The sequence below is a fragment of the Lissotriton helveticus genome, chromosome 1_1 (assembly GCF_964261635.1).
Source record: "Lissotriton helveticus chromosome 1_1, aLisHel1.1, whole genome shotgun sequence".
In the NCBI taxonomy this organism is placed as follows: Eukaryota; Metazoa; Chordata; class Amphibia; order Caudata; family Salamandridae; genus Lissotriton; species Lissotriton helveticus.
Genome location: NC_136057.1, coordinates 1,007,626,099 through 1,007,647,617, shown reverse-complemented (window position 1 = coordinate 1,007,647,617; position 21,519 = coordinate 1,007,626,099). Strand labels below are relative to the sequence as shown.

Genomic DNA, 21,519 nt, shown 5'->3' with positions numbered 1-21,519 from the left:
CTCCTATTTGGGTGAGATGCTGTCTCATTCTTTTGGTCTCTTGACATGTTATGCATTGGAGTGTAAGATGGAGCTAGGAGGTGCCACTGAGGTTTTATGGAGACCAGCTAGCACAGCGTTGCCACAATCAAGGTGAGAAAGAACCATAGGTTTTATCAAAGTTCTGAAACCTGCTGGTGGAGTTGTGGGTTTGAGCTTCCAGAAGAGGTAGAGCTGGACAGAGGCAGTTTTGGGCAGCTTAGCTATGTCGAGTTGCATAAAGTTATTTTTTGGTCACTGATAAATCAGAGTAGCTTTGCTGAAGGGACCAAGAGTGGAGATGGCCAGAGGGGGGTATATAAAGTGAAAATTATACTGGTGTGAGGGGTTCTTTTGCGTATAGGAGTAGTAACTATCATTTATTTCAGTTTAGTTCAAACATGAACACGTTCATTACGTCTGTTAGTGTTATCAGGAAGACTCGAAGATTTTCAAGTAAAGTTGGGTATGAACTACATCCAGTTGATCACTGATGGTTGTTAATGTCCTTTTTTTTTACCATATCGCTGAAAGTTACCATCTATAGGTTGATAAGTTAGAGGTACAATGTGGAATCCTGGAACAGCCCTCATTTTAGTGGTAAAGCAGAAGGCTGAAATGATTCTATTGACATCTTTGTGACAGGAAGGAGAAAAACCACATCAGTACTTGATGGTGAATAAGATGAGAAGGGTTTCATGGTTTATGGTAACAAGCCTTGCATGACCAGGAGACCCGAGGCACCTCCATTCTAGGTTGTCCAGAATTGCAAGAGAGCGTTCCTGTAGTGTCTTTTGGTGCTGACTTCTGATTGGTAAGCCTTTTGGAGGTTAATCTCAGATATGTTTGCTAGGAGCTGGACTGAAAACGCTTTTTCAATTATGTTTCCTAAAAAGGGCAATTTGGACACTGGCTTGAGGTTTTAAACCTACCTGGTTTTGTGTTGGGAATGAGGAAAGTTGATTGAGATTATGTAGGGAGCAGATTTTAAATAATCAGGAAGTCAGTGGGTTTTAGTGATTTCTCGATGATTGTGAAGCTTTCTTGAAAGAGTGGACATAGTAGTGCATTAGCAAGGAGGTAGGAAGATTGTTGAAGTGATCTGCAAAAATGTAATGATATCATGGTGGGCGATAGATTATGTGAACATAGATGTGTTTGCTCTGTATACGTTTGATCAATATTGACATCAGTCCAAAGAGCAGGAGGAGGGCGAGTCTAAGTGTTTAGGAGGGCTGTTTGTTTTTGTGCACGATGACAAGGCCCTCTCCAGTCTTGATCAGTCTGTCTTGTGTAAGGTGTCATATTTGTGAGGTGGCAATATGTTGAAAGAAAGTGTAGATGAGTCACTGAACCATGTTTCTATAATAAAGATTAGGTCTCACTTATGTAATGTAATCAGCTCTGCAATCTCAGCAGCATGCACTGGACATATCTACCAATGATTAGAGCACACGTAGCATGTGAGTCTTTTCTGAGTGCAGAGTATGATGTTGTAGTGCTAGTGATTTGTAGTCGGTTCTTCATATGAATGCATTGATTTTGTATATCTTCATGGTCACACCACATCAGAAGATGGATAATTAGGAAAAAGAAAAGTGCCTGCTGTGAAGCAGAAGATTTTTTTTCTTACCTCAATGGAAACACAATTAGTCATTACATTACAAATAGCCATATTCTTCATTTCACAGGATGGATGAAGCCCAAAAAAGCTGGCCTTAACACCAATATGGCAGTGTATGATCAATTACTCCAAACATTAGATTTTTCTGAGCCTCCTCTCCTACTACCCCTTAAAGTGCCCTTTAAACTATCCCTGCCACTTGCGCAGGTAGCACCATTGCTTTGTAGCTAGGTTCACGCTGTGAAAGTTCACATGCATACATTAAGTCACGTCATCTCTGGCAGTTTTTACAGAGTTTTATCCACAGATATCTGATGAAATATCGATGTAATGCACACATTTCAACATCATTTGCACATATGACGCCATCTGCATGGAGTTACATACTGGCGAAATTATCTAATTAGGCTTCAGACCAGAACAAAGAGGCCCTTAACCCAAAGGAAACTATATAACGTGTGGAAGAAACAGAAAAAATAGAGGCGTACTTGATGAGTTTTTTTACTGATATGTAGGCCTCCTGTGCCGGAGAAGGATAGTGTACAGGTATATCTGATAGGCGAATCAGACAGAAAACTGCTTAATATCCCGTATAGATTTTAGCATCAATTAGCCCCCACAAGCCCCTGTACCTGATAAAAAAAAAATCTGCTGTCTTGGACCATATCTCTGTCGCTTTTAAACTTTTCTGCATTAAATTAATACAATTTGGCATGATCTGGCCATATTTAGTGCAATAGTTTGGTATAAATATTGTAGTCAAAATTATGCAAAACTGTCCTTTTATTGGATCTACGTCCACCCAAGACCATATTGGTTTCATTATGGAAAATCCATATAAGACACATGAAAGATTCATAGCATTTAGAGTTGAAGAAAATAATGATCTTAAACTAGCACAATACTTTTTCAATTTGTATGTAAACTATCCTACTCAGGCAATGTTCACCCACTTTTGTTACTCATCTCACATCTGCTGAAAAACACACTTGACGTGAATGAGTGACAGGAGGAAGTAGTAACACAGCTTCATATTTGTATATCCCTTTCCTGAGCACAGGGAAAGATCTGCATCATTGTGTCTGAAATAGGTCATGATAAATGTGTAATCGCACAATAATCAGGCCACACTGTTGTTAAGCATAAAAGGCCATTTATTAGGACCAGGCTGCACAACATAAACCACAACAATAATCAACATCAACTAGATCTCCCCCCCAACGCCAAAACTCCATCATCATACTCTCCTTTCATTCCACCTTCCGTTCTTCAACCTTACCTCCAATCTCTCTACGCATCCTGGCACTACTCTCATGCCACCAGTCGCCCCTCCCATCATTCACTCCTACCCCCCACGAGAGGTGGGTGCGCCCGCTAGTGACTCCCCACCCCTCCCAAATACCGCCAAAACCGCAGCCCGTCCTAAACTGGCACGCTCTGCCAACCCTACCCCCAAACCCTAAAAATTGTAGGGCGAGTGGGTGGCCACAGATGAACTAACTAACCCCCACCCAGCAATGCCAGAATGCAGGAAGAGGAAGTCCTTCCTCCCCCTGCATTCTTTATACCCACCCCCCAACCACGCCCCCAACCCCAGCCTGGCCCTTCCCCGCGCGAAAGACCCCGGGGGAAGACTAGACTGCGTCTTCGCTTCCCCCGGGGCCCTCCATCGCGCCATAATCAGGCCACACTGTTGTTAAGCATAAAAGGCCATTTATTAGGACCAGGCTGCACAACATAAACCACAACAATAATCAACATCAACTACATCTCCCCCCAACCCCAAAACTCCATCATCATACTCTCCTTTCATTCCACCTTCCGTTCTTTAACCTTACCTCCAATCTCTCTATGCATCTTGGCACTACTCTCATGCCACCAGTCGCCCCTCCCATCATTCACTCCTCCCCCCCACGAGAGCTGGGTGCGCCCGCTAGTGACTCCCCCACCCCTCCCAATACCGCCAACCAGGGAACCCCAATTAGGGCGGTTACCTGCCTCCCCACTCCAGGGCTCCTATGCATCTTTCGACTCCACACCATCACACATCCCTGCGGCACCAGATCGCTTCATTCCACAACTTGCTCACTACATCACGCACTTCCATCATGTAATACGTATTCCCAAGCGTCGAAAGATGCACTCCGTCGTCCCTAAAAAGCAACCTTTCTTCCAGTCGTAGTCCGGGATGGGAGATCACCTTAATGTCTTTCGCCTCACAAAAACCCCGTATTGCCCTGTTCAATTTCCTCCAAGCCTTCTCGACTGCCCCATGCTTAATTGCACCCCTCCAAACTCTCCTGGGGTTGAATTCAGTCCAAGCAATACAGGCCCCAGATAACCTTAGCTTCATGACCTCCAGATCCCTCTGCATCAGCTGCAAGAGCGCCAAACCCGACAGCTGAATCAAGTCATTTTCCCCCAAGTGGATGATCAACAAGTCCGGGCATCCCCTCTGTGGGACCATCTTCGCGAGCCAGGGCAAAAGTGCCCCCCATCGCATCCCCCCTTTTCCCTACCAGTGCACCTCATGATGGAGTCCATTGAATCCCAGGTTACGGCCGTACACCTGCTGCTCCACATATTTCGATGCCCAGTGCACAAAGGAATGCCCCACGATCCATGTGACCGTCTTGGCCCCCGGTCCGCCCACACAACCTACGAAAGAAAAAGGTATTAATACACATCCTAGTAATATTGTCTCTTCAACAACCTACCATCCCACCCCTAGGCCCCCACCTATTTCCTGACATATCGCTCACAACATCGTGACCGCCATCTACCAATCCGACGTATCCGATCCCAGGACCACCCCAAACGTGCCACCACAGTAGCCGCCCCTATTCTAAAAGAATGTGTCCCAAACCCCACTGGATTCAACCCCAAACTGCTCACTGCCTTACGCAAAACCGCCAACAGCTGCACCGTCGTGACCCTGGCCCCAGACTCATGGCAGAATATCTCACCACCCGACAACCGTACCTGATTCACAAACGACCTCCACTCATTCACCGGACACACACCGTCCCATCCGCTCTCACAGAGCCAAACCCATTTGCCCCTTCCCAACTGGTCCGTCTTAGACTGGCTCAGCCAAATACCCAAACGTCCCGCTTCCGCACGTACTTGCTCAAAACGCCTACCACCACAGGACCTTGTTAGCAACAACTCCGAAACCCTAAAAGCCCCAAAAAACATCCACACCATGCACAATCTGAACAGACGAACCTCAAACTCATTATAGCAACATAACGGTAACACATCAACAATACGAACCAACAACTCAAATGTCACCGCCTCTCTCAACACCCCTCCCCCCCTGTTCTCTCTGCCCCAACCCCGGAGCATCCTTCCAATGACTACATCTTTTGTAGGGTCAAAACCAAAAACCAACTGGCATAGAAGGACAATCCCACCAGTTTTCCTGAAATCGTCGCAGCCGACAAACCTCTGTCAATACAGTGCAGAACAAATTGCAAAACTCCCTGCTCAATCACCGAACAAACCCCCCCAGCTGTTTCCAGTTGCCAACCCATAAAAGAAACAAACTCATCCCATGCCAGCCTGTACGTCCTTCTCGTTGATTCCACCACAGAGCTCTCCACCAGTCCTAACACTCTCACTCCCCCAAGGACCAAACGCCGGCCGGCAGTCTGGTCTTGTGCTGGTCTGCTCCAGGCGCCAACCTCCGGAAACGCTGCCACTGCGAATGAGACAAAGCATTCGCAATGTCGTTATTCGCCCCAGGGACATTCTTGGCTCGGAAGATCACATTCAGCTTCAAACAACGCAGCATAAACCCCCTCAACAGCCGCAGCACTCTCAAATCTCTTGCCCTCTGTCGGTTGACCAACTCGACCACCGTCATGTTGTCCACATGAAACAACACCGACCTGTTCTGAAATTCAGCTCCCACATATCTAGTGCCACCAACAGAGGAAAAAACTCCAAGAAAACAATGCTCCGCCCTTGCTGCAACCAGTGTGCCGGCCATTCCTCCGCGCACCACCTGCCGTCCCAGAAAAGGCCAAAACCTGCCGCCCCCGCTGTGTCCGAGAAGATCTGAATCTGCCACACCGTCCGCTCCTCCACAAAATCCAGAGACACCCCATTGAAGTCAGAAAGAAAAGTCCACCAAGTCCGCAAGTCAGCCCGCACCCCCATGGAGATCCGGACCCTGTGATGTGGCAACACTGCTCCTGACATGGCCATGCAAAACGTCCTCCCTGCTCGCACTACGCTGCACGCAAAGTTCAAGAACCCCAACAGCTGTTGCACAGCGCGCAGCGCAATCCTCTTCTCTCCAATAGCCCACAGCAGACATGCCTGGATCTCAGAGACCTTCTCCCGGGGAAGGCAAGCCCTCCGCAAAATTGAGTCCAGCTTGATCCCCAAGAACGTCAGGCAAGAGCTAGGCCCAGCAGTCTTCTCGGGCGCCAAGGGGACCCCGAAGCTCTGCGCCATGTCCTGGAAATGTGACAGGCCCTGCCACAATCCCCTGACTGCTCGCTTCCAATGAAAAGGAAATCATCCAAGTAGTGTGTCACAGCCTTGTGCCCGCTAATCTGACTAAAAGCCCACCGTAGAAATGTACTGAATACTTCAAAAAGCGCACAGGATATGGCCCACCCCATGGGCAAGACCTTGTCCACGTAAATGGCCCCCACGAACTGCATACCTAACAAAGGAAAATCCGCCGGATGAATCGGAAGCAAGCGGAAGGCTGACTTGATATCACATTTAGCCATTTCCGCCCCCCGCCCGCTCATTTGCACTAAGCGAATAGCATCATCTACCGACGCATAAAGGACCCAGGAATCTACTTCCGCTATGAAATCATTAACGGACTGGCCCTTCGGCCAGGACAAGTGATGTATCATCCTAAACTCCCCTTCCTCCTTCTTAGGCACCACACCCAATGGAGAAACGATTAGATGCTCCAATGGCCAGTCCACAAAGGGGCCCCCCACTCTGCCCTCCAACACTTCTTTTTGCAGTTTAGCCGCCTCTACCTCCGGCAATTCCTTCGCTGACTTAAGGTTGGTTGCCCATCTACACACCCTCGGACCTTGGTAGCTGACTCTAAAACCTTCCGTGAACCCCCACTGCAACTTCAATGCAGCATCCCTGTCAGGGTAACACGCAAGCCAGTGGGCCATCGCTTCCACCTTAACCGGAGTAGGCGCCCTTCGCGCCAGGCTGTCCCCTACCTTTCGCATTGGAGTTTCGCCACTGCTCCGGAGGCATGGCCAGGGTGAGGCATTAAGTGATCGTGTGACGCCCGCCGCACTTGGAGCACTCATGTTTAAACTTACAAGGGTATCGTGAGCAATATCCCTTGTTGTAGCTCCAGAAGGCACCTGTCGTCTTAGTGCCCGTTTTGGCCCCTGGGGCCGTATGTCCTGCAGGGGTAACCACCCATCCTGCCCCAGACTGGGCGGGCTGCGCTGGAAAGGACCGATAGGCACCGGCAAACCACTAGCCGTGTGCGTGGAGGCGGGCGAATGCGTCGACGCCATCCACTGCATCCAAAGTTCCTGATCAATCTCCCCCACGGCTTATCAGGGTTCACACTAGCGCGCGCCCTAAATTCTTCGTCATAGCTCAGTCATGCGAAACCTCCAAACTGTAACTGCGCCTTCCTGATAATGTCCATGTACTTGAACAAGGGGATAGCCCTATCCAGGTGCTTCTCGCAGTATATGCTGGCGTATATCAAAAACCCGACGTCCAATTTTCCATATTGACAGGGACCCGAGGCCTCCTGGTCAATTCCCACTCCTCTTCCTTGGAGCCCTCCTTGGCCTGCACCTCCCTGTGTAGCAGCTTGAAAACATCGACATACTCGTGTTTACAAATCCTACTCTTAATCTTTTCGGACAAATGAGACCCCAAAGGCATAGCCAAGCACATATAGGGCAGCTTCTTCTGGTGTTTGTCTCCCCTTTCTCCTCCTTGTCCTCCTTACCCTCCGACCAGTCCTCTGATCCTGGCTTGTCCGTCTGTACCCCTGCTGTCACCACCTGGTCACCTGTCAGCGCAAGCGCCCCCACCTTAGCCCCTTTTGTCCCTTCATCCCGCACAGACCCCCCCCACTCCAACTGACCTGCCCCCCTCCCAAGCAGCCCACCAGGCACCCTCACCTGTCAATGTGGCTTGTGACGGTCCCGGCCGACGGTCCGTGCTGCTGGTCTTCACCACCGACCCTCTCGCCTTCCCGGTCTTCTTCTTAGGGGCCTGCAAGACACCAAGTCCACTGTTGCCCTGCCCTCTATCAGCCGTCCTGTCCACGTCATCTCTCACTTCACCTTCCTCCAGCTCCTCACTTTCAGCACCGTAGTCCAACTCCACATCCCACTCATCCTCCACAGGCTTCCATTCCACCTCACGCACGGCCTGTTTCACTCCCTTCTGTACTGGCACACCACTCCCCGACCCAGCATCCACACCAGACGCTGAAGTCCGGTCCCGCGCTGGAGGGAGAGCGGCCGCTGACTCCCCTACTGCTTCAAGGTGGCGTCCAGGAGCCGTCTTGCGCTCCGCCGAGCCTCCCACCCTTCTGCTGACCTCTGCCAGCTGGGATCCCCCTTAACCCCCCGGGCTGCTCCAACCCGGGCGGGCTCTGGCATTGCCGGGCCTCACCGCCGTCTTGGCTGTCCCTAACTGACCCTGCCTATCACCCATGCCCCCCTTCATGACCCCCCGGCCCCCCCTCTTCTCAGCCTCCTCCTGCTCCGCCCAAAACTCCTCCTCCGATGGAGGGGTAGGCGGGCCCTCTAATTCACCCCCCCAGGGAGCCCCCGCCCGCATGTCCCCCGGTTCACCCCACCTGGCGTCCGCCTCCTGAACCAGCAACCTTTGTTCCCTAATCTTAGTCTCCACGTCCATGGCCTCCCACCTGCCCAGCAATGGAGGGCAGTAGCCCCTGGGCCCCAACCCTTGCATACTACTCGAGGAAACAACCGGCCCTACGGCCCCAGCCCCCCCAGACCTAGGCCCCCACGCCACTTGCCCAGCAGGCACGCCCCCAGCTCCCTGCAGTACTGGGGTGCTGGCCCTAGGACCCACAGACAGGTCCAGGGGCCCACACTCTGCTGGCCCCCCCAACACCACACAGGCTGCCTCCTCTCCCTCACTGCCCTCTGCCTGCTCCAAAATCACAGCCCCAGGCCACCCCTGCCCCGGGCCACCCAGGTCCCCCGCTACAGGCCCCCCCACAGAAAACTCAGGGACCAGGCTCTCCTCGGGACCCAGAGGCCCCTCACCCGAGCCAGGAAACAAACCGGGCCTCAAGGGGACACCTTGCACCCCCCCAGGGGGGCCTTGCCATGCCCCCTCCACCTCTACCCGCACTTGCCCCCGGGCCCCCACCACCAGGCCCCGCTTCCGTCCTGCTATTGAACGCGGAGGCTGGCTCTTACGCCGGCCTCCGCGCTGTGCTCCACGTCCCCCCGAGCCCCGCCCCGGCCTGACACCAGCTTGCCTGCCGGAGCAGAGTCCTCCTGGCAGGCAAAAACAGCAGCCGACACCCCCGCAGCAGCCGCCCGCGGGGGATGCTCCAGGCCCACCCACGCCTGTTCCAAGACCCCCGGCCTCAGCAGATCAGCCCTCCCGGCCCTCCCCAACACCCGTAGCGCCTCCCGCACCGCCTCCGCCTCCCCAGACATTCTCCTACCGGCAATTCCCGACGCCGCCTCGAGCCTCCAGCCACCGACCAGATGGCCACCGTCCGCTGCAAAACCGCTCGACCACACCTCGCCGCTACTGTACAGGCCCAACTACCACAGATAAACTCCCACAGATAAACTAACTAACCCCCACCCAGCAATGCCAGAATGCAGGAAGAGGAAGTCCTTACTCCCCCTGCATTCTTTATACCCACCCCCCAACCACGACCCCAATCCCAGCCTGGCCCTTCTCCGCGCGAAAGACCCCGGGGGAAGACTAGACTGCGTCTTCGCTTCCCCCGTGGACCTCCATTAGGTATTTGAGTGGCCTGGTGGCCCACAATTTATATACTGTGTGCATTGTGTGTGTGTCTCACATATAGCTAGCATTCTGGGGCTTCACTAGTTGTCATGTCTTCTTCACAGCACCACCAAGGGTCTGGCTTTCCTCAAAGTCTGCGCCTGGGTCTCCCTTTGTAGAGCAGGTGACGTGTGCAGTGAGTGAGTTCTACCCAGCCCCCATTCACATCACAATGACGTCAGCATGTGGAGAACCACAGGAGCTGGAGAACAGCGTAACACAGAGACAGAACCCCGACGGGACCTACAGCACAACACGGCGAGCTTTACTGAACACCACAATCTGCACAGATGGGACAGAGGTGACCTGCTCTGCAAAGCACGAGACCGGGGACTGGAACAGGAGTCTCAGGATCTCACATGTGAAGAATAAAGGTATTATCACTTTTAAAGAGTATGCGTTCTGGCTGAGTAATATACACAAAAAAAAGATATTGCAAAAAGAATGAGTAACGAGTAATTGTTATGCTATCATTCATTGTTCACATGGCTTCTGCCGCCTAGTTCCTGGCATTTATATGCAAGTGACATTTAAAAAAAATGTGTTAACCAAATAATTAAAATATTTTATGATTTCCAAACACCTACCAGCGAAGTATTATCTCTTATGCACCAGACCTCTACTAAGCATGAGATTTTTGTGCTTGCCACATGAATCTATAGACCACTGCCTTTCAAATACTGACTAATTCTTGTGATGTATGAAGGTTTGCAAACACACTTGGGGCCTCATTTATGAAAAGTGACACATCGCTGCGTGAAAACAGCGATGCAGCACTTTTCACTGCGCCCTCCTTGCGAGACAAATGATGCGTCGTATTTACAGTATGACGCATCATGGCGCAAGGAGTTACAGATACGTCAGTATTTCTGACGTATCTGTATGGTGCAAAAGTGACGCATTGCTCGAGAGTGTCACAAAAGTGATGCATCTCCAGCAATGTGTCCTTTCACATGGGGCAAGCCCCATGTGAAAGGGCCTGCGTCAGTCTTACGCCTGCTGAGAGGCAGGCGTAAGAAATTGACGCATTTGTGTCCTAGAAGTGGCGCAGTGAAATCTTATAGATTTCACTGCGTCACTTCTATGACCCTGTCTTGCGTCAGAACGCCCCCCCTGCATACATTATACCTGGCGTAGGTATAATGTAGCGCAGGGGTTTACAAAGTGACGCATCTACCTAGATGCGTCACTTTGTAAATATGGTGCAACAAGGCACATTTCGTACGCTGCTGGTGCGTCACAAAAAGTGACGCACCGGTGGCGTAAAAGTGACGCACGGCCTCATAAATGAGGCCCCAGGGTTTTTGACGGAAACACTGCATCACCTGCATAAAAGATCAATTGACAGGCTGAGTCAAGTAATGCTTAAAGGTGCGTAGTATACATGTTCAAAGCATTCAGCTAGATTTCAATACATACATTGTATTTTAGAGGCACAGGATCAGTACACACCCTTGTTTGAGCCAGTTTAGTGCATACATTCCACCTATAAGTGATCCGTCAGATAGGTTGAGACCATTTCCAGGTTTTGTAATGTAACTCGATCAGAAACAAATACATTCTTCACTATTTTTCACACACTTGTGTTTTTTCCAAAGTCCATCCCGAACTGTATAGTTAAAAGCTGCAGTGCAGTCTAAAACAGATACATATCACAGGAACTATGGAAACACCAGTAGGAATTAATGCAAAACATCCCTTCTAAAGTTAGGTAAATTGCATTATGTGGCAGTCTGTGGGATACTAACACCACATGAAAATAGACTACATAAGAAGAAGGACTTGGACTCGAAAGCTACAGACACATGTCCAATGTACCTTTTGTTAACAAACTGATGAAAAGAGCAGCCTTTCACCAGATCTCAGAATTCACAGAAGAAAATGAACCACTCTTAGACTCACAAACAGAATTATCATTAGAAAGAGGGACCAAATCTGCCCTAATCCCAATTTGGGATGACCTAAACACCATAGTTAATAACAATGAATTGACTTCATTATTTCTCCTAGAGCTTTCATCTGTGTTTGACACAATTCACCTTGAAATATTACTTCTTAGACTGAAAAACATTTGTAAAGATGGCATCACTCTCAATTGGATTTCCTCTTACCTAAACAACAGATCATACAGATTCACACCCTGCCATTCTCCACTAACCCTTTACTGCACACAAAACAGGAGCTCCACAAAGTTATACCGAAACACCTCTATTCTTTAATGAAACTATTAGTAAATCTTATCAACAGTTTTGATCTTATGTACTACAACTATGCAGATAACACACAGATAATTCTGAAACTGGAACACACTTCGGGCCTTATTTACGAGTGACCGCCGAACTTGCGGTGGCAGTCCGACCAATGCCACATTGCGGGCCTGCCTGCAGTATTAGGAGTGTGGTGGTTGGACCGCCACAAGACCATTGCGTCCGTCAGAGATCTAGGATCCCACAGCAGTCAAGCAGCGGACAGGGGACAGCAATATGCAGACAGTGCCGCTGTTGCACTGCCAAGCATATTCTGAACTGCCAAGCTACCGCCCTTTTCATGGCAGGGTGGCAGAGAGGCAACTAAGGGGACCCCCGCCACTCCTGGGCCTGGAGGTGCATGCAGGGGGGCACATGTTGTGCACCCCTGGAATTGCACTCCACTTCCTGCATGGTGTGGCATGCATGTGACACCATGCAGGAACATGCTGCTGGTGCAGTCACCGCAGCGCATGCTGTTAAGGCTCATCTATGAGCCTTATACAGAAGCCGCCGTAAAACCGCAGGCCCGCCCACCTACCATGGATAACAGCTGTAATCGGGCAGGTGGACGCAAGACAGGCTTGGTGGGCCTATAGGAGGACTACCAGACTCGTAATTAGGCCCTTAAGACATGGGAACAACAACACAAAGGACATAGGAACATCAGAACTTAACACTTGCTTCTTAGCTGAAACTTAATAGATGACAATGGAATCAACTCAAGCTGTATGCTTCAAATAATGAAATACGGACCTGTCCTGAATGAAAAATGCATAACCCCCATATATTTCTGGCTAGATGAACTGGGACCCCGCCAAACATAACTGGAAGCATGTGAAGTAGGTACGAAGACATTCATCACTCTTCCAAGGGAAGTAAATAGGTTTCTTTGTAACCCTGTGATGTAGTCTTCTCTCCATACATGTTTCCAGCAACTGCCAGTAAAATATAAATCTCATTAAGGTTCCTGACATTAGTCTCTAGATTAGAATTCCTTTCACACCCTTCCAAACTTAATGCATTAATCTTTAGAAAGCAGCTACCCCCAATGCTAGTCCAAACAGCATTCTCATGGATTGGAAGCACACAATATGAGTAATGATGACTGTTTGATGAAGCTACACTTGATGGTATGGTGAAGACAATCAATTGACAAAAAGCAATTGCTAGCTTTTGTTTTAGACAAACGTTAATTAATCCTTGGTATACGAAATCTGTCCAACAAAACGTTTTTATTCAAGTCAGTCAAATCAATGCACAATCTAATTTTTCCATTGGCATGCAATGCCACTACCAATGGAGAAATCCAGTCTGATGACTCAACTAGTTCAATAATTCCAGACTCGCAAAGATTTCCTAACTCTAGTTCAACTTCTTCTCTTGCCAGTAAAGGCTGTTCCTACCTCTATTGGTTACTGGACATATGTCATTTTTCAAGGTACCTTTGATCCACCCAACCTTTAAAAGATTACTGTCCGGGTGAATATTGCTAGGTTCTAAAGTCTTGTGCCCCCACAAACGTAATCTTCCACATATCTTGGTACACTATGGTATAGGGTAAACTGAAATCAGCAACAATGCTTGTATTCGCCGTCTCAGTATGCATCTCACAACCAGGTTTGGTGCTGGACTTCATACTCAAACGCAACATACCTTCCTTCACATGTATTAAACAAAACTGCCATTGCCAGACTTATCATTTTCAGAAGTACTTACTTTTTGCTCTTCTTTCACGCACTTAGCTTTTGGATGAATTCTTTTGTGTTTGGCTTTTCGTGTTACACACTCTTACAAAATGCACAATTAATCTGGATCCTGAACATTTCTGATTCTTAGCTGAGCAATTCCTGTTCCTAGATAAAAGTTCAAAACTACATCTCTAACAATTATTGGTAACTAATTAAATTTTCTAAATTTCTTTTTAGAATTGTTATTACTGCTCTGTATTGAGTTATTCCTCCTTTTTAGGTAGAGCCTGGGCAGCGCATGCAGTGCTCTGCGAGGCATGCTGTATTTGAGTATGGACTCGAAGCACCGCCCACTCTCCGCTCCAATATTTTTCATTGGCTTGTGTCATTGTCCTTCTTAAACCCTGGCTTCTGATTAGTTAATAGACTTGCTAGTCCCTCCTTAGGTACCACATGGTCTTCATTTGTAACCTCCCATGAGGACTGGCCCTTTTACTTCTGTTGTTACATGGTAGGTCTTAATTAGTCTGTAAGCTCTATTTTTTTTAATGAGTTTCTCCTACTGCAGGCATGATATGCTTTCTTGCAACAACAGCTGCTCTCCCGCTCCTTGGCTACAGCTCCACACCTTCACCCCTCTCTGCTTGCAGCCCCAACCACCTCTCTTAGGTCTGTTTATTTTGTTCTTTTCCTGCCACTCCAACCCCACACGACCATGCTGTTTTAAAAAAAAAATTACATTAGTAGATGGAATAAGTGATTTGATGTTGATCTGATGCCAAGGCTCAAACACTGGTCCCCAGCTCCTGAGTCAGTAGCTCTGACCACTGAGCCTTATCCTCTCCTCTGGGGGGAGCACAATATTATATATATTTGCTTGTTATGCACACAAGTTCCGATAGAAACTATACACAGGAAAATTACAATGGACAAATATTAATAATTAACGCAAAAATTTCTTCATATTTTTCTAACTAAAGCTTAATTATACTCAGCTGTTCTCTCTCCATGCTTGTTGTTAGTCACTGGTGCAGGATGGCCACAGGTTAAGTTTGATGAGCACCCGTTGAGACTTTGTAAGTTGATATGAAGAAATGAAAAACTCTTCTAAGGTAAGCACTTAAGTTTATTTACAACCCTATCTGCTCTCCATACAGGTTCCCAGCAGCTGCCGGTAAAATACAAATCTCATGAAGGTTCCTTACTAGATTTCATGACATCATATAGCTTATGGTGTGGCATAGAACATTCAACGTTAACTCTACAAAGCATGAACATTTTCAGATACTTCTTTGACTCTAATCTTTCCTTGAATACTGAAGTGGATTGGCTGCCCCCAAATAGCTTCCTACACAATGAAAACACTTAGGAGCTGATTACGATTACGGTTTCGTCAGCAAAGCATTGCCACCGAATCGGGTTATGAATGCTTTCGAATGATTCGTATGTGCCCGGATGCTTACGGACTCGGTTTGGTCGTAATCCAATTGACTTAAATGGGAGCCTGTGTACCGAACGAGAACACAGGCTCCCATTGAAAAAATGGGTGGGGAAAACCTTGCGCCCTGTGGAGGGCACCCCATGGTGCCTGCCACACTGTGCATAGTTGGGAAAGGGGTCCACGGGTGACGAGGGGCCTGCTACGGACTCCCAAATCCGATTCCCACTGCTGTTTTGTCTCTGTCAATCGGTCATCGTACTCGCTCGTTCGGAAACCGTCTCCATTGGGCTGTACGATTCGGCTCCGAATGACTCGGTTTGCCTGAATTCCGTTTGGAACTAATTCGGACAGCCCAGATGGCTTACTTGCAGCGTACTTGGTCATCTGGAAAGGTGACCGATTTGGTCAGGAGCATAGGTCCCGAATTGGATTCATAGAATCGGAATTCCGTTTGGAGCCTTTCCTGACGACATCGTAATCGGCCCCTAAGACACATCGTTCCACATCTTGGATTTCCTCAAAAGGGACAAAAACATAACTCATCCTCTCAAAATGTAACAATGCTAACGGACTATACCACAGAATTCCAATTTCAACTATCAAAAGGTGTCAAGCAGCAAGACTACTTCTAATTGTAAATATATAAATCCACATCTTTCCAGTCCTGAAGGCTTTACACTGGTTGTGAGTAGGAAGAAGATCCTCTTTCAAGGGACTGTGCATTGCACTCAGAGCTATTAATGGCAAATGACCATGAAAGTAACTCAAGCAGAAATGTCAAAATCCTCTTAACCCTTTCCTACCTTTCTATGTGAATAATACCCTCCTTGCACCCCATCCTCTGTCTAACTTAGTGCCTCTGAGTCTATCTGCTCTTTCACCTGCATGCCACTTTACTCGCTACTATACTTACTAACTGTATCCCTTCTTGCACATCATAAGCTCTCTTATCAGTAACCATGCCTGCACTTCATATAGTTTTCTAACTGATCTGCTCAATCCACTCCTGTTAATCACATTTCATCCTTCTATGTAACATTGTCTTACAATCTCACAATAGCTAACCTCCTCCACCCTATTTATTTATCCCATTTTTCCACTTGCATAAACCCATCTTAATACTTACACCAACTTAATCCACTACTAGGAACTGGAGGAAATGCTTCAGTTTCCTCAGAGCAAAAGACTAACCTAATAATCGAAAAACTAACAACAATAGTAAATAATCACTGTGTTAATAACTAACTTTAGGTTATAGAGTAACGTGCTACCTACCATAAAGCGCTCAATACCTCCTAAGGGGTAGTAAGCTCTATATATAATGAAATACAATACAATACAATACAATGATGACAAAGATCAAAAGAGATAAACATGTAAAAAAGCATTGGCAAAGTAAAATATTGGCCATAAAATATTGGCCCACCAGCCCTGGCACTGATGTGCTTTAAAGTGTACTTTTTTAGGCATATGTGCACATGATCAGGCTAAAAATGCCATCACAGTGCAAAAGGGCCAATGGTTGGAGTGAGCTGACAAATTGTTCCAAGTGTAATGGGTGGTGGGTGGAAACAAAATATGAATGATGGCTGAACAGACCAGTGGATGAAGAGGGCTCACCAAAAGCCTATGTTTGTATGTCTATATGCATGATTTCTTTTACATGAGGCTAGTGAGACAGCTAAAGCTGTCTTTAGACTGAAGAACTGAAATCTTCATTCTCAGGGAATACTTACTAATAGAAAAGAACTTGGCACACAAGCTGAAAATATGAAAAGACATCTTTATTAAATTTAATAGGTGAGGCCTCGTCACACAGAAGCCGTAGCAACTGAATGAGGTAGTCTGCAGAGTACAGAAAGCAGAGGCCTTTTATATGTTTAGGGTTACAAACTTCAGCATACAAGTAAGGGGCAGTCCTAGCTTTTGCAAGCATGCACAAATGCCTAACATTCCTTCTTACACAATCCGGACAAACCCATAATAAAAGGACCACAACCCATATCATAAACAGACCATAAAAGAAGGAACAGAAACAGATAAGAAACAGGATAAGGGGAGTGTGTGTGCATACCAAACTCTACAATGTCCTGTGCTTTGATCCTCAATCTTGATCAGCTAAAGGGCAGGAACTGGTTTAACAAGGTCAGCTTCAGGCAACAGGGTCAGTTCACTCAGGTCAAACAGGAGTCAGCACAAACTCAAGCTAAGGTGTTCATGTCCTTAAAAGACTTGTTCAGCCACAATCATTGGCCTATGTGAGGGCAACCACAAAATGGCTGCCATACACAAAATGGAACCCACGGGTTCAGAATTCACAGAACCTCAAGACAAGACCTAGAAAGGACAGCTGCTGTCAACCTTGTAATGTAATTTAGTTGCGTGCTAAACTCTCCTAGATTTGATGGGATATTTGGTTTCATAATAATCACATCTTTACACTTATGTCACTTATGTATCCAATATAATAACCAGAAAGTGATTGTTATTTATTCCTAACCTGCCTGGGCTTGTAAATATAACTTGTCAACTCACTTTTTGGCATGTGTTTCCCTTTGGGTATTGTGGCCAAACCCCACAAAATTCATCTACAGTATACATTGACCCCCTCCACGTTATTTAGTTATTTATTTATTTTTGAGATTTATAAAGCGCACAAATACCCTGGGGTGTCTCAGCGCTAGTTACTTGTCGGCATATCTTGTTGTATTCTCTACGAAATGTAATAAAAAGTTGCGGGAAACCAGCGATATTACATGATGCTACGTATAGTTAAATTATTAAATAGCAATGTTTTTGTACGTTTCTAGTGACATTTCCTATTGTTGCATCGCAGTGTTAGCTGTGTTAAAAATTCTGAAATATTTATTGCTAGTTGTTTTATGGTTAATTTTGTTTATTTATGTTCAATATCCTTCTATGTTCAGTTGTCGGGACCCCCATCAACCAGAAATCCTCCTGCCCTATGAAACATGTGCTTACCCACTTAAGTCAATAATGAGTCAGGAGAAATGCCAGGTTTACACCAGTAGAGCCTGGGGGCGCCATGTTTGCAAGTTTATAGGGCCTCATTTATGAGGCTGTGCGTCACTTTTAAGCCGCTGGCACCAGTGGCGTAAAAAATGTGCCTTGTTGCGCCATATTTACAAAGTGACGCATCTAGGTAGATGCGTCACTTTGTAAACCCCTGCATCACAATATACCTGCGCCAGGTATAATGTATGCAAGGGGGGCGTATTGACGCAAGAAAAGGTCATGGAAGTGACGCAGTGAAATCTATGAGATTTCACGGCGCCACTTCTAGGACTCAAATGCGTCTAAATCTTACGCCTGCCTCACAGCAGGCGTAAGACAGATGCAAGCCCTTTCGCATGGGACTTGGCCCATGTGAAAGGACACATTTCTGGGGTTGCGTCACTTTTGTGACGCACTCCAGCAATGCGTCACTTTTGCGCCTACAGATACGTCAGAAATACTGACGTATATGTAACTCCTTGCGACATGATGCGTCATACTGTAAATATGACGCATCAGTGGTGTCACAAGGAGGGCGCAATGAAAAGTGACGCATCGCTGTTTTCACGCAGCGATGCGTCACTTTTCATAAATGAGGCCCTTAATGTATGTTTTTAAAGCACCTGCTGCAGTGTTCCCTTCCTCAGGCAATAACCAGGCATCACAAACATGTCAAGACTACTCCTGTGATTAATTATCTTCCTGGAGAGATATCAGCCTTTTGTTTAGTTGAGGTTTTGACTTATGTGAAGTTAGTGCAGAGGGTTAATATGCCTGCTGCAAAGAAAGTGTACCAAGTAGATTACAGAGTGCATATAATGTAAATAGATTAGCAGGTCACTGCTTTTAAAAGAGACATCCCTTTGTTACTTGCAAATTATAACTTGAAGGCCTAATATACAACAGTGAGCTAGTAACGTTCATCATAGAACTGCATACACATTGCAAAGTATACATTAGAACATTAATTAATGTTGCAAAAAGGGGTTACATTGGCTAGAAATCGATTCTTATTATTAAAGAAAACTCCTAACTATGCTGTTTCTTTTTCGACTCTGAGTTTGTGCTTCTCCACACCAAGCACTCTTAAACTATACTGTCTACCAGTATGGATGACACTTGACTCTTACACTTTTATCCTTTAGCTTATGTAACATTTCCTATACACCGATTCACACACTTATGATTAATTGTCCTTGTCTAATGTGTGTGTGATTCACAGGCGTAACTAAAGGCAAATTTCGGAGGGGTAGGTTAAGAAAAAAATTTGGGGGGGGTTCTAATTCTTCCAGCAATAGGCAGAGTGGAGATGCAGGGGCTTTAAGAAGGGGTGAAAAACAACAAAGCCCCATTAACAAGCAAATTACTTTTTAAAGACCTGTGAAGTACTCAGGTGCCTGGGAAGCAGTCTCAGCCCGGGCTGACACACAGGACCGAGGAGGGTTGGGGAGGGGGGGAGGGGGGGCTGAAGCCCTTTCAGCCCAATGGGCGTTGCGCGCCTGGTGTGATGCAAAGTGCTCTGACATCCTACACTGGTATGAGTGGTGCTATATAACTAATTCAATGCATCTGAGAGAGATTGGTTATGGAGACTTGGTCACTGTTAAAGGGTGCTGGTGAGAGAATCTGTGGAGGAGGTGGTCATTGGGGGGCGCCAACAAACATTGTCGCACAGGGCACCACCAGTACTAAAGCTGGGGTACATTTGAACTAGGTCTCACGCACATCGGAGTCATTTATTTTTGGTAGTGAAAAAGAAGACTCCTGATTTGGGACATTATTTGTTGAATACAATAAAGTTTGCAAGCGGGTCCTTTAAACACGGTGCCTAGTTCGAACTCTCAATAGAGTAGACGATCCTCGGCCTGATTAGCAGAAGACATGTCTTCTGAAGTCCTGGCAAGTTAACAGGCCACTTACAGGTTCTAAATGTCCCCTAGTCACAAGTCAGTGTGAGCCATACCATAAGCAAAGAATTGGCTCTCACTGTACATAGGCATATGCTGATAAATTAATGAAACAATTTTACAGGCATATTGGGTCATTCAGAGTTTGGCGGAGCCGGTGAAGTTGCCCTGCCAAACCTCTCATTCCCACACCCCATTTAGAGGTGGGAGGATGGCCGCCTAGGTTTTCAGAGCCTTAACGGATCCACCCATAGTAAATGCTTGACCTAGCAGCGCGACCGGCTCTCGGCTTCCAAGTCATAGTGACGGACATCTGGCCCTGTTCAGGGCAGAGTGACAATTACTATGGAAATCAAGTCAAGTCAATCAATGTTCGTGACACACAATGAGAAAACACCCTGCGCGTCAGGCAAGCGCTTCATTTATCAAAGAGAACGTGTTGGTGTCTGAAACTCTGCTCAGAAGCCCAGGGATGGTATAATTAAACTTTATTGCGCCGAATATCAAAGCTGCATAGTCTTGAATTCACCTCAGGCCTCTTTAATCCACTACCAGACACTGCTGCCTATTATCAAGCTCTTGTGGTCCCAGCTTTAACCCTTTTGTCTGTTTTTCGTCTTTGCCTTCCCCCTTCTTTCCCGTTTATGTGTGTTTTATTCTCTCCTGCTCGCTGTCAATATCTGATGTGGAAAAATAAGTGCTGGACCCCTAAAAATAAGTGCCGGTGACCTCCACCGGCTCAAATTAAGCCCCGTGTCAGGCCCATTATTTTACCATATAGATCTCGGTGGTATGAAATGAGAGCAGATATAATAATCTTGAACGACTTATATTGTTTTTTTATTGTAGATATCAGCAAAATATATTTGTGCTTTAACTTGCACTGCACTTCCCAAGGTCCTACTTCAAACATCAATGCCAACTTTGGTCGTGCAAATGGTCCCGAGTGTGTTCTGGTGGTGTGTGCAAACACTGGGACCACTTTTACCGCACTGCTGTATCAAATTGTAGACCACAGGGAGGCTTGAACGTTCAGGAAACTCTTTCGTCTGCACCTCTCCTCGGAAGATGGGCTCAGACATGATGTCCCATTTCAAGCATTTCCTTTGTCCAAGTTATGACCTGGCTGAAAGCAGCGGTCACCGCGAGCCCAGCTGCCTATAGCTGCAGCTCGGCAGACCCAGAATGCCTTTGGTAGAATCAAATATACACCATGTTGTGCGATTTCACATTATCCAAGAGAAAAAATATGACTTATTTAACACTCTTAAACTCTTTGATTGTAAGCTATAAAGGTCCGTATGTGTATGTGTAAATACAGTGATAATTACTGTTTACATAGTATAAAATACAAACTAAATTATTTTTGGACCCTTTCTTTTTTAGGACAATTGGTAACCAATTCAATGGTATCCATTTTGTTTAGGTTATCAGATGTCATCATCTCAACAAGATACCATGTTTTCAGACAGCAAATCTGTACATTTTGTTAGTTGTAGTGTGAGGAAAGTGGTGTATTTATAAAGTGTGATTATGCAACCTCACCGTC

The 21,519-nt window shown here is 46.8% G+C and overlaps 1 protein-coding gene across 1 annotated transcript in view; it reads left to right on the top strand.

The window, feature by feature from the left end:
- LOC144771748 (uncharacterized) overlaps positions 1-21,519 on the top strand; it is a 160,897-nt gene that overhangs the window by 43,285 nt on the left and 96,093 nt on the right. Inside the window, exon 3 of the mRNA XM_078656051.1 lies at positions 9,736-10,044. Within this exon, the coding sequence (XP_078512177.1) occupies positions 9,736-10,044 (309 nt within the window). The remainder of the gene's footprint in view (positions 1-9,735; positions 10,045-21,519) is intronic.